Here is a 15,786-nt window from a genome sequence, read left to right as displayed (position 1 = left end):
ACCATCCTGATAATAACTTTGAACATAGAGCATGGCTGACGTCTGTGATCCAAATGAAAAAGGACAGACAACACAGTGTTTTACTGTGGAAATTAGGCACACGGAAAAGTCACGCCTTGGTGCATCATGACCACTGCAATTCCCTGAAATGTAAATGTATACACAACACCATTCCTTTAGGCTTTCGCAATTCTCTCCTGCTTTTTATGCCAAAATTGGAGCCAGCTGCATTTTAAATTAGAGTTAACAAAACACTTTAATATCAAGGTGAAAACATTTTTTTTTTGGGAGGGGAGGGGTGGGTTATTATAGGTGAGTGACAGAAGCTGTGCTTCACATTTTAAAACTTTAAGCTGACACTGTTGCAGGGCCGCACAATGAGGGGGCAAGCGTTGCTCCAGCATCACATAAACTCTGCTGCTTGCGACCTCTAGCTTCCATGACCGCTCTCATGGCGTCACTACATGTCCTCACCGCAGCAGTGAAGCTGCATGGCGGCACTGGGAGCAGACTGGCATGATTAATTAAATGTAATTAAAAAGGTTAAACCATAAAACAAACCCCTCTTAAGGCTAGGCTTGAATTATGCCTAATTTAAGACGCAGGCAAATCTGGTTTTCAGCTAAACCAACTTGGGTCATTGGGTCTCCTGCTGTTAGAATGTCATCTGCAGTGAGGGCGCTGCAGAGGGGAAACAGACAGTACCCCGCACTGTCGCCAAGAAACCTCAGCTTCATTATTTTTCAATCATGCTATTCATTTAGAAAGGTCCATAACAATAGAGCGCTTGATGGAGGAATATTAAATTGGCTTCATGTTGTAAGCACTAATCTCGAACATAGCTTCTTCAGACTGACGCCTGTTAAATTTCAGCATCATTCTGGTCAAAATGGATGATGTCAAGGCCAATTACTGTGAATGTAGATCAGACCATGTTCACAATAGCTGGGAAATATATATGAGATGGTCATTTTTGGACATAAAATGGAGCCATCATTTCTTTAGTGACCAGATTACGTGCAGATATTAGACAGTGCAGTGCTGTGAAAGGCATTTTTCTCTATTGTCTGTTTTTCACAATGAATAGAATTGGATGTATTGACAAAATATGTATTAGACAAAGGCAATCTGGGTGACACATTACACATTTTTTAAAAAGTGATTATCTCATTTAGTTAAGTAACAAAGGTATCCGAGACCCACATCGCTCATGTGAAAACAGTTTGGCCCATTTCTCTGTCAGCCAATTAACCTCGTTTGACTGTTAATTACATTCAGCTGATTGAACACAAAAGAGATCCCCAAAGGAAATGTGAAAAGGGAATATGTTGTATATCAGTCTAGAAGGGGCCATTTCTAAAACTCAGAGACTGCACAGAATCACAAAATGCAAAATTGAGAAACCACAGATTGTGACTCTTCTCAGGATTTCTCCAAGGGCGCAGCGACAACTCAAGGAAGTCTCAGTGGAGCCCAGGAGAGCATTTAAAGAGGCGCAGGCCTCTCAAGCTTCAGCTAAGGTCAGTGTTTATGACTCCATAATCACACAGAGACTGGGCTAAAATGGGATTTGTGGCAGAATAGGAAGATGGAAACCACTACTAACCAAAAGAACTATACAGGTGGGTGATATATCAATCCCCAAAAAGGACCTGAATGCTCCCTAAGGCCTTTGGTCTATGGACAAACGAGTCAAAAGTGTAACTTTTTCATTAACAGTTATATCTACTGTACAGCAAATAGAACCCATAGGGCCCATATTTAACAACAAAGTGACACGTTAACTTAAGTGCAAGATTCAAGTAAAATCCTTCACTTTTTACTCAAATTTCTTAGGATTTATGACTTACAGATGTCTCTAAATTGGTTAAGATCAGATCCTAGATCAATGCAGCACAGAAAGAGCGGCCAACACACATCTTCTGAGATGTTTTAGAGCGAATGTACTGGACTGACTTTTGGGCAGGTCCCAACCAAACTGAGACGCAGAGCCTGAAAAAAATACATGCATCTGAGGTGAAGGCTGATATCAAATTATAGGAAGTGTTAGCGGCATTAGTAATATTCACTTCAGTAAGAGCTAATAAAGGCAAAGTTTCACAAATCTGGCAACACACCGGGGTTTAATAAGCCTAATAGTGTAATTCAGAAAGAATTTCTGGCAGCAGAAACTAAGCAGTAATAAAAACAAAATAACAGATTGACGCAGGTAGTGCGGCAGCTCCCCTTGCCCTTATATAGATGCGAAGGCTTGAGGTGAATCCCAGAGTTGAGCCGCAGCTAAATGAACGGAAATGAAGGGAGTGGGTTTTTTTTTTTTTTTTAACCAAAAATAAAATGTTGAGCCTGCAGAGGGAAATCAAAGGTGCTTGCTCTTATAAAACAATAATGGGGCGGATTATGGTACTTTTAAAGGATAGCGGGTACACAAAACTACATGTTTTTCAGATGTGATCCTCTGTATTCTAGAGACATTGTATATGGAGGACTTCAGCTGTTCATGTTTTCCCCCCATAAATGGACATATAGCCCCTTTTGTAAAGGAAAGAGAACATGAACTGAAGTATTTTGAAGTCATTTGACGCAAGTTGTTCTCTTGTATCACTCTGGGCCCTCAGGAATCTGGATCTGCTGACATTCAGCGATTTCTAAACCACATACGTGATGTTTCAGATGTAAACACACAAACACTGGCAGTCAATTTACGGTGGGCTCCTTTGGTTTTGGAGCCAAATGAAAGAAGGTGTCGCATTGATTTTTGGTGGGGGTCAACACTTCTAAGCCCACAGGACAATTCATGCTCAATGGATGCTCTCGAACATATCGCTGCATGTGAACGTCCCACGTATTCTGGCCGCTGCTGTGTGGTACTAGTAGTAGTAACAGTAGTAGTACTACTCGGTACTGTTTTGTTGATTTGCAGGTAAAAAAAAAACCCAAAACATCCAGATGTCTTGGTAAAATGCTTAACTACTAACTACTAAATACTGTTGAAATTACAGTTGTATGTAAGCTAGACATGGCTGTTTCCCCCTGCCTCCATGTCGTTATGCTAAGCTAAGTTAACCACTCCCTGGCTCTAGCTAATTTAACTAATTTCCTAATATAATACTAAAAAATACCAAACTATTGCTTTAAATCACTATAATTCACGGCGAGACTTAAGTATATGTTGAAAGAAATTTGTGGAGTAATGTTGAACAAACTGTTGTGTGTCTGAAACGCTGTCACCTTTTCGTCAAATGTAGACACAGTTCTCAACGCCACCCGCCATTTTCATGTATCCTTGTTGTTCACACAGACGCCAGAGAGAGAGAGAGAGAGAGAGAGAGAGAGGCCAGGCAGGGACAGGTAGGCATGTTCACCCTGAGCTGTTACCTCAGAGAGCACGTCCTTCTGAGTAGAGCGTCGTTTTAAACCCGGTTCTACCACTTTCCAAATCAAACCTACAGCCTTGGTTACTGGTAATATGTTAGTTGTAGTAAGTAGTTCTATCAGTTATTGTGCGGTAGCAGCCATAAGTAGTAGTTAGTGGTGTTAATCTAGGAGTGCTAGCTAGCAGCAGTAGCATGGCTGAGCTAGCACTGGTAGGTGTTGGAGTAGCAGTAGCAGCAATGTAGTAGTAGAACTAGCAATAGTTAGTGGCATAGTAGTTCTAATAGTAGTAGTAGTAACTAGCAATAGTTAGTGGCATAGTAGTTGTAGTACTAGTAGTATAAGTAGCAATAGTTAGTGGCATAATAGTTCTAATAGTAGTAGTAGTAACTAGCAATAGTTAGTGGCATAGTAGTTCTAGTACTAGTAGAACTAGCAATAGTTAGTGGCATAATAGTTCTAGTAGTAGTAGTAACTAGCAATAGTTAGTGGCATAGTAGTTCTAGTAGTAGTAGTAACTAGCAATAGTTAGTGGCATAGTAGTTGTAGTACTAGTAGTATAAGTAGCAATAGTTAGTGGCATAATAGTTCTAATAGTAGTAGTAGTAACTAGCAATAGTTAGTGGCATAGTAGTTCTAGTACTAGTAGAACTAGCAATAGTTAGTGGCATAATAGTTCTAGTAGTAGTAGTAACTAGCAATAGTTAGTGGCATAGTAGTTCTAGTAGTAGTAGTAACTAGCAATAGTTAGTGGCATAGTAGTTGTAGTACTAGTAGAACTAGCAATAGTTAGTGGCATAATAGTTCTAGTAGTAGTAGTAACTAGCAATAGTTAGTGGCATAGTAGTTCTAGTAGTAGTAGTAACTAGCAATAGTTAGTGGCATAGTAGTTGTAGTACTAGTAGAACTAGCAATAGTTAGTGGCATAATAGTTCTAGTAGTAGTAGTAACTAGCAATAGTTAGTGGCATAGTAGTTCTAGTACTAGTAGTATAAGTAGCAATAGTTAGTGGCATAGTAGTTCTAGTAGTAGTAGTAACTAGCAATAGTTAGTGGCATAATAGTTCTAATAGTAGTAGTAGTAACTAGCAATAGTTAGTGGCATAGTAGTTCTAGTAGTAGTAGTAACTAGCAATAGTTAGTGGCATAATAGTTCTAATAGTAGTAGTAGTAACTAGCAATAGTTAGTGGCATAGTAGTTCTAGTACTAGTAGAACTAGCAATAGTTAGTGGCATAATAGTTCTAGTAGTAGTAGTAACTAGCAATAGTTAGTGGCATAGTAGTTCTAGTACTAGTAGTATAAGTAGCAATAGTTAGTGGCATAATAATTCTAGTAGTAGTAGTAGTAGTAGTAGAACAGGCGGCAACAATAGAAGGGTAGTAAGTTAGCATTATACAGTAGTATCACTAGTATCTATTGTAGTAGGAGTTTCAGTAGTTATAGTAGGAATACCAGTAGTAGTGGTGTGTATTTTAAAACTAATTGTTCTGTTGTGAACGTGTTTTTTCATTGGCCGGAGCAGACACTTGGCGAACACTATCTGTCTATATAAACTTAATGGTCCCATCTGCTGAGGTTTAGTGTCATAAATGGCTGGCAGGGGCCAAACACATCTATTGGCAGCTCCCTCTGCTCAGTTTTAGCGCTGATATAAAAGCTCTGATTAGATGTTTATGTCCTCAGACAGATGGTGTGTGTGTGACTCGATCAGCATGCCCTGACCCTGAGATCACACGTGATACACTTGAATGTTTCTCTCCCCAAATGGAATTTCATTCATTATAAATAAGGATCTAACCCCAGCTCATTGATGCATTTACTGCACGTGTCATTTGAATTTGAACCGCCTTTCTGCTTTTCCACTCTCGAATCTAAGCAATGAATCTGTTGTAAAAAACGCATATTATAATACTGTGGCTTCACCCAGATCATCAATTCCATCTTGTGTTTAATGTGTACAGCGCCGCAGTTTTGCAGCAACAGGAATTGTGTTACAGATGAAGTGTGTCATCTGACCACATTAGCATGGCTTGCCTCCATCTGCTGAGACATTCTGAATTGGACTCTGAATTATTGGTGGCATCTGTAAAATGTGTAAATTGGTAAACTGAAGCCATTTGTAAATATGTCAACAGTTGGATTGCCATCTTTGTGGCAAAATGTGGGCAAAATTTACATTAAAAGAATTATTGTTTTCTTTTTTTAAATTTCTGCTGTGGGGAGGTCATTTTACCTTTGAAAACCCAGGATTATATTAGTAAATGATTGGCAAAAACAGTCACAAATTCCTTCAAATTAAAGCACACACATGACAAAGCTGGTCAGCGTCATATATTTTTAATCAAAGTTTGTGAAAGTCATACAGAAGAAAACCAGTTTGGCCCATAACTACAGAGAGCAGAGCTACAGTGAAGGAACAGCCCCATGTTTGGTAAAAGTTAGACACTACTACTAAAACTAGCAGTGCAATAATTATTTTAAAAACAGTATCTAACATTCCGCATGTGAAAGTATAAATGACACTGAAAACAATGCACAAAAAATAATTACAGACATAAAACTGTACATTAATGACTACACATCCACTGGTCAGAGTGGTTTATCTGCGCACCCTTTGGTGTGACATAGCTAAGCTCTCCTGAATGACTCCCGTACAAAAGCACCAATATTTTGGCTGGGTTGTCTGGAGGTAAGATGATGCTAATCCCTGGACAACCTGAGAAAATCTGTACTGAGGCAACGACTCTCTTGTCTCAGTGAGGTGCCTTTTAAGTAAGGCACTTAACCCCCCCCCCCCCCCCCCAACTGTACCAGCCAACAAGAGAAGTGTGGACAAACTGGGAATGAATGTGGAGACAGCATATAAACTCAGTCTACTTTCCCTAGATAAATAAAAAAAAAACTTTACAGTACTCTGATATCTCTCCAAGATCCACTTCTAGTTAAGTCATATTCAAGTACCTGAGAGCATCACATGTCACACATGTTTGGTGTTTAACCATTAAGCACTATGGTTGCAGATACTCCGTGAAAACATACACAGCACCAGTAACATTGGTCTTCCTGATGAGTCCATGAAATGTAAACATTTAAGGCTTTAGTGATTTTCTCCTCACAGTAATGTCTGAAATGAGCCGAGAGGATTGTCAGCTAATAGATTTCCTATTGAACCTTGATAATGTAACAAAACCTGAAGGGGCCGACTAAAGACAATCACTTCAATATTAGACATACATTCGTCAAATACTTAGTGCTAAAAAAAAAGTTAATGTTCCATTACAGACCCTGTAATCGACATATATTAGCTAAAATATAAATAGCAATTGCGCTAGGATACACAAGTGATGGGGGGAATTAGGTAGCTTGATCCTGTCTGAGAGGGGGAAAAAAAATTAAGGCTGAAATACAAAATACAACAGTGGCTGACTCCCACCACAGGAGGGCACTGTTACATTGGCAATACTGCTTCACTCATTCACTCTGAAATCTAGTGTCCCATAATTGAACCATGAGGCACATGTGAACTGTTAACATAACGACCAATACCGGAAGAGATTCATTTAAAAATGAGATTCCCACCATTAGCAAAATGTGAGACATCTTTCTCTGCTTTCCCAAACAGAAATGTTTCATATTTTAGGAAAGCGTTCCATTTTACGTCTCAGCAAACCCTTAATTCATTCATAATAAACGAACAAAGCACCAGTGGTTTGAAACCATATTTTTTTAACTTCTAGGATCAACACCGGAGTGTTAAAACAGCATCTCCTCAGGCGTCTAACTGGCCGGAGGGTGGCCAACGTCCAGTCTCCTCTGTGCGGAGCCTCTCTTTCGGGCCGCCGGCACAGCACTGACTACACTTCCCAGCGTGCCTGGGGTCTGGAAGAAAGCCTTGGAAGCAGACGGCGTGGTTTCCTTCGGAGTATGTGGAGTCTGCGAAGGCAGAGAGAGAGATGTTAGATGGGAGAACATTTAGTTTCATTATTGCCATGTATTGTGGGGATTAGGGAGCATTTTCTCAAGTCTCTTTGACGTGCGTTCAAGGACTCTCAGATGTCAAAAAGCTCTTTATAGCTGACTTGTGTTAGAAAATGAAAAACAATGCAACTATGGATGACATGAAGAAGGATGTGAATTGGGTTTCTTTTGCTGTTAAAAACAATGTTGTTTCTAACGCTGCAGTAATTTGCCATCCAGCAGGTCGTTTAAAAAAACACCACTGTTTGAGAAGAGCAGTGCTGGCAGACTGCGTTGGGTTTTTGCAGACAAGAACATTAATCCCTGTTTAACAACTTGGAGATTAATCAGTTTGAACCGCTGTTGCACACAAAAAGTGTCTAAATGAGTAAATGAGGGGGAAACCTTCCACAAAACAGATGCCACACTTGCTTTTCGTGTCAAGCTGTGCTGTGGCATTTTGCAAGAGCCTGATATTAGAAAGGTCACGTGTCATTATGAAGGCAAATACTGGTGACGTTAATGAGCTTTTAGAGCAGAGATCTGTGTGTGTGTTTGGGGAGGGCTACAATAGAGGAGAAAGCTCTTACCAGTGGTTCTGGTGTATTGATGCTGATGGTCTGACGTGGTCCTGAGGGAGAATGTGGAGCGCCTGCTGCCGACCCGTACAGCCTGATTGGTTCTGGGGTGGACGGCGACGGAACCGGGGACCCAATGATCTCTGGCGCTGCTGCCAGGCCGTACGGCGCCGCCCCCACCATAAAGTGGGCAGGTGACATGACAGCAGGAAGGCTGAAGCTCAGTTTGTTGGCGGCGTTAGAGCCTTGCTGTTGTAGGCTGCTTGCCACCAGGGGGTAGTGGGGGAGGGCCGCAGAGGGCACCAGGACGTAGGGCACCGCCAGGGTGGGAACACTGCTGGGGGGAAGTGCTAGACTGGCGGGTGGCTGGCCGGCAGAGAGGAGGAAGTTGAGGCTGTTCAGACCTGGAAAAGACAGATCATAAGCAAATTTTATAAAATATGGACTACACTGTTAGGAAGTAGAAGTCACCTGACCTGTCAGCTGACCTGTCTTGATTAACTGTCTCACCATTCTTTGTTTGACCCCCATGAGGTGATTACATTTAAGTGACTATTTACTTGAATCCATATTTTATCTTTACCTATGTAATAATACTGTCCTATTGTTGACAAATGACTCAGTGTGATGTCATGTCTTTGTAGATCGACCAAACACCTGATAACTGAGAACAAATCCCAGCTGAACCTGAACATTTGGTGAGTCTTTGGTGAGTCTTGTGCAGACAGACACCTTCCTATATCTTTACAGCACATTTTGCTGTTACTTTTTAGATATGCTTTGACCAAGACTATTGGTTTGACTGTGGTACAGCAAAGAGGGGCATGTTCTTTCAAAAGCAGCATATACTTCTTCAACTTCAAAAACAGGGCAGTATTTTACCCTTAACTGTAATCGATTAGATGTTGTCCTGCAGTCAGCCAGTGTTTTGTATGACTGGATTGTAAACTCTGCTTTCTTGTAAAAATGACAGTTTACCCAACTCACTCTTTTACTTATTTAATTATTCCCAAAGGTAGCAAAACTAATACTGTATTGTGTGCCTTCTAAATAAACTCCAGTCTTTATGGGATTTTCTTCATATACAGTCTCTTGTAATATTGTGTCAGTCGTAATAAAAGGATTTCTATCTCCCAGAAGATGTGCAACACTGATTTCTGCTCAAAAAAGGCTGTACTTTTCCAATTGCAATAAAGAAGAAATGTTTAATGGAGCAGATAAGTGTTGTGAGTCCTTTTGGAAGATAGAAATAAGTGTTTTCTTTGGAAGATATGTGTGCGTGTGCTTTTGATACTTAAACCTGGATAATATGCTAAATATTCTATGTATTGTGGAAAATATACCTGCATTGTTGGGTACATAGAGGTAGTGCGATGGCTGGGCAGCGGGCTCACTGCTGCCGTTGCCACCTAGACTCTCATCCTGCTCTCTGGAGAGGCCTGCTGGGCAGCTGGGGGACGTCCTGGTGTTGATACCCCTTTGTGAACACTCTGCTGCTTCCCTGTGAGGTTCAGCTCTCATCTGGAAGGAAAAAAAGAGAGACGCTGGGAATAAATCAACCTGGACCTGATGATGGACATATAAAATAGAGGAGTTCTTATCTTAATCCACATTTCTAATGGCTTTTCCAATTATCAAAAACTCTACACATAACTAATATTGTAAGTTTTACACCAGGAATGAGTTAACCTCATCAGCAAGCGTGTAGAATTTTATATTTTCAATTTAACAGTCCGCTATCCAGAATTACTGAGAGGATCTTGTGATTGTGGATGCTAAAAAAAATGCTGTTCTCGGTCAATCTTGACCAATCTTGACCAAAATGAGAACAGTGATGAATATTAAACACTAATCTTTCTCTGTAAACGTTTTAGACACCTCACCTGGTCATATTCCTCTAACCCAGATGTCCCCTTCTTCTTCACCACCGTTCCTTCTTCTTCCCTTTCCTCCCTCCTTCTCTTCCTCCCCTCCTCAGACTCCAATCTGGGCGACCTCTGACCTTCAGGCTTGTCTGGCGCCCTGTACAACATGACCACCGAGGGCTGGGACAGGCTGGGCAGGTAGGCCAAGCAGTGGGGAGAGGAGGAAGATGTGAAGAGGAACTCTGGGTGGGGGGAAGGTGCCCGCAGGGTGGGACGGGTGGAGGACGGAGGCAGCGGGCTGCTGCTACCAGTGGGGGCCTGCAGTGCGGCGCCTGGGCGGTTACTGCAGGGAAACAAGAAAGTTAGGGTTACTTAGTACGTAACAATCAATCAATGAAGTTTTGTTTAGCTTGACGCTGTACACAAAATGTAGCAGCAGCACGTTTTGCAACATGCAGCTCTGCAAACTCCACCCAGGGAGGAGTTTGGACTTTTTAGGCACCAGGAACTATGGGAGAAGAATTCCTGGCTCCCAACGGTCATAACACAGTAAGGTTCCTGAACCCCTGGAAAAGTTTCCGTGGTAGAAACGGGGCGAGCATGTCCCTCTGATCTCTCTCACTGATGTGCAGACTTCTAACTGGCCGCCTCCCAGCTACGAACCTCCAACTCTTATCCTGTGGGCTACCACTGCCTCTGGTGCATTTTGACCCAGCTTCGTGTCTAAAATATTCCTTTTCAACACACACTTCTATGTCCTATTATCTCTCTCCCTCCAAAAACACTTAACAGCCGCAGCCTTGAGGCAGCTGTGGTTTGGCCCAACGAGCAGGCCAACCACAGAAATAACATGAACTACTGTGTGCCGTATCTACGGAGCCAACGCACACATTCATAAGAGACGAAAGCGATTCATGTGCACGGCGGCCGGCTCGCGTTACATGTAGCCGAAAGCGAAGCGCACCAGCCAATGCAAACACAGGCAGTGAGTGTGAAATATTGTGTATGAGAGACTGAGATTAAAAACCCCTTCAGAGAGTGGGGAGCCTTGGCATCTCATATCAATAGCTTTTAATGTCAAAATGAAAAGGTTTATCCATTTGGATGTAATCGTGGAGCTTCAGTCTGAGTTCATTTTGAGATGAAGAGTCTCTTCTATATCTAGATCTATTTTAGATCTAACCCAAGGGAATGCCAGGGTGTGCTTACAGACGGGCTAAGTGTGTGTGTGTGTGTGTGTGTATGTGTGTGTGTGTTAGTATTAACTCACTCAGTGCTGTTTCCAAACTGCAGTTGACACACTGCATTGTTGCCTGCAGTCTTTTTGGAATAATCCACAGGCTGGTTTGGCAGACCTGCAGTATGAGCAGAGCAAACCGTTCATCAGACAAGAATATAAAAAACGCTGTAAGGAATCGTTCTGTTTGGAAAAGTGTCTCTTACCAGTGGGCTCTCGTCGTGGACTGCTGGGTGCAGAGCTGACCTGCCGCTGGACGGCCACAGAAGTTGGTGTGATGTTGAAAGAGGCGTGGCGCGCCATCTTGGCTTTTCTGAGGTCCTGGCCCGCCATTGGCTGCGTGGCCTCAGGCAGAGTGACGTTCACAGTATTTCCTACATATGATGATAGTGAAAATGCAGTTATTGGCCATAAATCTGCCATTTGACACCTGACAGATTACAGAGAGGCATCTTAGTCACTGTCACCAGAGGTCTTTGAAAGGGGTCAGGAGTCTCAGAACTACTTTTGTATAGTTAACAAAGTTAAGTCTGTAATTCTTACCAGCATTTCCAGAGTGTTTGAATTCAACAGGGCCGAGCCACTTGAAGGCCGGCTTCCTGCCTCTCTGCTCGCGGACATGGACCTTCTTTATGAGGCCCAGGCTGGTCAGCACATTTGCAATGTCGTACAGTCGTCGCACCTTAGCTGAGGACACAAGGGATGATTAGTTTTGATGAAACAGAAGACACATGATTTGCATTACAGGACGTGTCCTTCTTACTTTTGTACTTGCTGTGGCTCGAGGAGTCCTGGCTCTCCTCGATGAGGATCTTTGCTGCTGCGTCCAGAGTAACGGTCTGAGTTTTGGACACCAGGAACAGCATGACAAACTTCTGACTCATGATGCGCAGAGATTTGTCTTTCCTGTTGCCGGCAGCTACAAATAACAGCAACACACAAGTACGTCAAGACTACTGCAGTCACAGGAATCTACATTATATCAGATGACCTTTATTAATAGCCAGTGAAAATTGGGTCATTGCAGGAGCATGGAATAATAATTAATGTGTAACAACATCTCTCCCCACTTACGTAAATACCTGCAATAATTAAATTTTAAAGCTGTGAAATGTACATTAAATCTTAATCAGATTGCAGCCATACTTGTGGTTCACTAAACACTCTGTTAGCTATTAAACGCAGACACATCTGTAGGAGGTTTTATTTAACAAGAGTCTTGATTTTTCCCATTTCACAGGAAAACCAACACAAGGCGGAGACAAATCGTAGGAATATAAATATAAAGCACCACTGTCTGACTGTTCAAAGCTTATTCTAAACTTAGCATCCTGAACCTTTTTGTAGATTAGAAAGTTTATGTTTAAGTTTAATGTTTTGAGGGATGGTGCAGTGGTTTACCACACTACCTCTTGGTCTAATGGTTGTGGTATGGCAAGTTAGATATGGTGTCATTCATCAAAATCCTTAAATTCAGAAAATAAACATCAAGTCCTCTAATGCCATGTTTGCAGTGTCAACCTTCCAAGTTGCACCCTTCATATTATATATCGTAATATCCTCTGATCATCAACTATGAGATTATTAACGCTTAAGTGTGCAGCTGCTGTCTTAATAACACCATTTCAGTTGTAGGTGTTTGTTGTGATGACAGCTATTATGTGTAATTATATTGCCTGCGGTCATCAAATTCAACCAGGCACAACACCACCAGCAGACATTAACCAATTAATGGACTGTCGCCAGGCTTTACCTTTTGTAAACTACCTCTTTTGTCTTGTGTGGTTTTATTATCCAGCCACACGGACATGTCAACACACTCACACCCTCTTAATGAAAATCTGCGTGCATATGTGAGGAGGTAGGATTGCTATGGAAACCAGGCTTGTATTCACTCCTGTGGGTTTGAGGGTGAAGGGAATGATCATTTGGCTGTAGTGTTAATTTGGTGGCAGCTGCTCCTGAGATGAAACCTCCACTTAATGTTTTACATGCGCTGCATTAAACTGATCCTTATCCTGTAAGTGCAACAATAAACTCCTTTATCGCCACCATTAAAGCAGCCAGTGGTAAAGACATGCAAAGGTGCTAGAAAAAGAAGAAAATGAGGGAAGAAGAACTAGCAGAATCACTTGTCTAAAAGGTCTAAACACTCTTAATTTATCTTAGTTCACTACCGTTGCCAGCGTCTCCTTCCACTCCATCGTCCTCGCGCCCCGGGCCGGCCTCCCTGGCCACCTCCATCTGGAGGTGGTAGCCCTGTTGCCGACCCCTCCGCTGCAGCTCCTCCAGCGTGGCCTCCAGCCGCCGCCGGCCATACCAGGTGTAGCTGTTCTTGGCTATCCGACCCACGATCATGAGGGACTCCAGCACGTTGACGATGTCGTAGATGCGCCGCCGCTCCACTCCTGGCAATTTGAGTGCGAGAGTAGAGAAATTACCCCCCCATTCTTGGAAAATGTAAATAAATAAAAACTCATCAAATGGTCAGTGTGTGGCAATGTAAAATGAACAAACATTATAAAACCCTTTACTGGCTCTTACCAAGATTGGTCGCCACCTCATCCAGTGAGATCCAGATGGGGATGTGTGGTGGCGGGTAATCAGGGTAGAGGGCCAGGAACTTCTGGCACAGCAGACCCAGACTCTTCTGCTTCCTGCTGGGCTTTTTGTCGGTGTCGTCCTCTTCCTCCGCGGCTTCAAACTGGACACACACATAAATAGATAAATCATAAACATGCATCCTGTGTTTTGCCACAATCTAAAGAATTTCACACTGGCTAAGGGGACCACCTTCATCCAGAGTTACAGTGAAAGTGTGATGCTTTTGGCTTATTTAGCACACACACCTCAGTTCAGCGCCTTTTAAGTAGCTTTTTATGCAACATGTCTTCAAGGGCACGCATTTTAGAAAATAATTTAATCCGATATGGCTGGAAAAACCTTCGCATCGGATTTAGCAAATAATCGTATCACAAAAGCTCAGGGCGATTTAGCCTCCAGCTGCCATTTTCAATACAATATGACTTTATTTATGAGGCATAACTGAGTGATTGTAACTCACTATCTTGAGAGTTCAGCTGCTAATGTGAGTAAAGTGAGGGGGAACGTGTTTACTCCCTGGACTTTTAAGATTCTGGGTTCCTCTGAGAGCTTTTCCCAAATCAAACTAATAAGCAATAGCTGCAACCAAACTGATTACTCCCCAGAGGGCAACACAAAACATAATTTTCAGACAGAAAGAAGTAAACTGAGACCTCATTAAATGCCCTATTGATTATTTTATGTATTATTCAATTACATCGTTTGGCAGATGCTCAAATTACACATACCTGACAAGAGTCTTCCACCTCTGCGTCCTCCGCCACAGCATCTGGACTCGCCGGCTTGTCCTTCTCATTCTCTATGGGTCTAAACAGCACCTTTTTCATCTCTCGGTCTCGGATGTCCGGGCTCGCTGCGCTGATCAGCATCTTCAGATTGGCCGTGGGCGTCCAGGGTTCAGCCAGGGCTGTGTGTTTGATGGGGGTGATATGGGCCAGGTCAGGGGTGGCGCCCTTCCTGTTCATCAGCAAAGCCGGGGCGGTGGATTCGGCAGATTTCAGCGGTGTGGACCTTCTCCTCTCTGTGCAGATATTTTCCTGTGATGGATAAAAATTGTGTTGTTGTGTTAGCGGATGTTTTGCCTGCAGTGTTACAACTGTTTAGTTGAGGTTTCTTACATTTGCTTATACCAGGTGAATTTCAAGGACTCAAAATGGGCATTTTTTGGAGCAAAACTACGACATGTAACTCTGCTGCCAAATCTCCATCACAGGGTTTTATTCAGGAAGTCAAATGTTCACACTAGGACAGCGAGACCTGAGGCATGTGAATTAATTTGGGTGTTAACAAGAAATCAAGTACTTTCAAACAAATCCACTGATTTGTCAACAGTTCAAGGTCTTGTTTTACCCCCCCCCCCCTTCTGATTGACTACTTTCCCACTTTCTCTCATGAAAACATTGCTGCTTAAAGCCAAAATCCACCCTAGCCTAGCCCATAGCTTCTAACCTTATCTCAGTCTTAACATGCCACCAGATGACTCTCTCTGATCAGACTGATCCTGCAGCTCTCCTTCAGTTGCATCACATTAAAAGCTGCCACACTGCTCGGACCACACCTAAGGTCAAGCAGTGAGTTAGGTCCAAATTACCTTTTGTTCACTTTGGCCCCCATCCTCCCCCGGCTCCACCGTGAAACTTTTCTTGGGACTTGTGAGGTCTTTCAGTGCTAGACATTCAACTTCCATCTGGGAAAACTGCAGTCCAAAAAAAAAAGTAAAGACGTAACTATAATATTGAATGTCAGAAATAGGATTACCGGACTAATATGAATATGAATGGGGAAGTTGAGGACATTTCAGCCATTACAGAAAACTCAGACGAGTGGTCAGCTGAATTTGGCGCAAAGAACATCAGCTAATTAGCCCTTAGCAAGCTAATGGCTGAAACTTAGCTAGCTATCAATTCCCCTCCTTAACAGTTGGGTTTATTGCTTGCACACAAACATACTGATCTACAGCTGATGTAGCAAGTTGAGAGCTGAATGTGTTATTACATGACGTTAATAAACTACGTTAATTCTAAGTTGTAACGTACGCTGTAGCGTCAACATTATTAACTTAGTAAAGGGACAATTCACTCAAATATGTCCATGCGTTTATGTGTGGCAAAGCCTGTGAAAGGGAATGGCTACGTTACATTACTGTGACTTATAGTCTTAAAGGCTAAT

General features: G+C 42.4%; 1 protein-coding gene across 1 annotated transcript; it reads right to left on the bottom strand.

The window, feature by feature from the left end:
* Positions 1-7,153: 7,153 nt before the first annotated feature.
* Positions 7,154-15,304, bottom strand: e2f7 (E2F transcription factor 7). Its single transcript, XM_070929284.1, has 12 exons — positions 15,209-15,304; positions 14,346-14,654; positions 13,558-13,717; positions 13,191-13,421; positions 11,777-11,932; positions 11,557-11,700; positions 11,220-11,387; positions 11,047-11,131; positions 9,795-10,119; positions 9,255-9,432; positions 7,924-8,315; positions 7,154-7,309 (listed from the first exon to the last, which is right to left on the bottom strand). Exons 1-12 carry the CDS (start codon positions 15,302-15,304, stop codon positions 7,154-7,156), a joined length of 2,400 nt encoding a protein of 799 aa, XP_070785385.1.
* Positions 15,305-15,786: the final 482 nt, after the last annotated feature.

Source organism: Enoplosus armatus, chromosome 22 (genome assembly GCF_043641665.1).
Source record: "Enoplosus armatus isolate fEnoArm2 chromosome 22, fEnoArm2.hap1, whole genome shotgun sequence".
Classification (NCBI taxonomy): domain Eukaryota; kingdom Metazoa; phylum Chordata; class Actinopteri; order Centrarchiformes; family Enoplosidae; genus Enoplosus; species Enoplosus armatus.
Note: the sequence above shows the minus strand (reverse complement) of the source record. Positions and strands in the feature narration are given on the sequence as shown.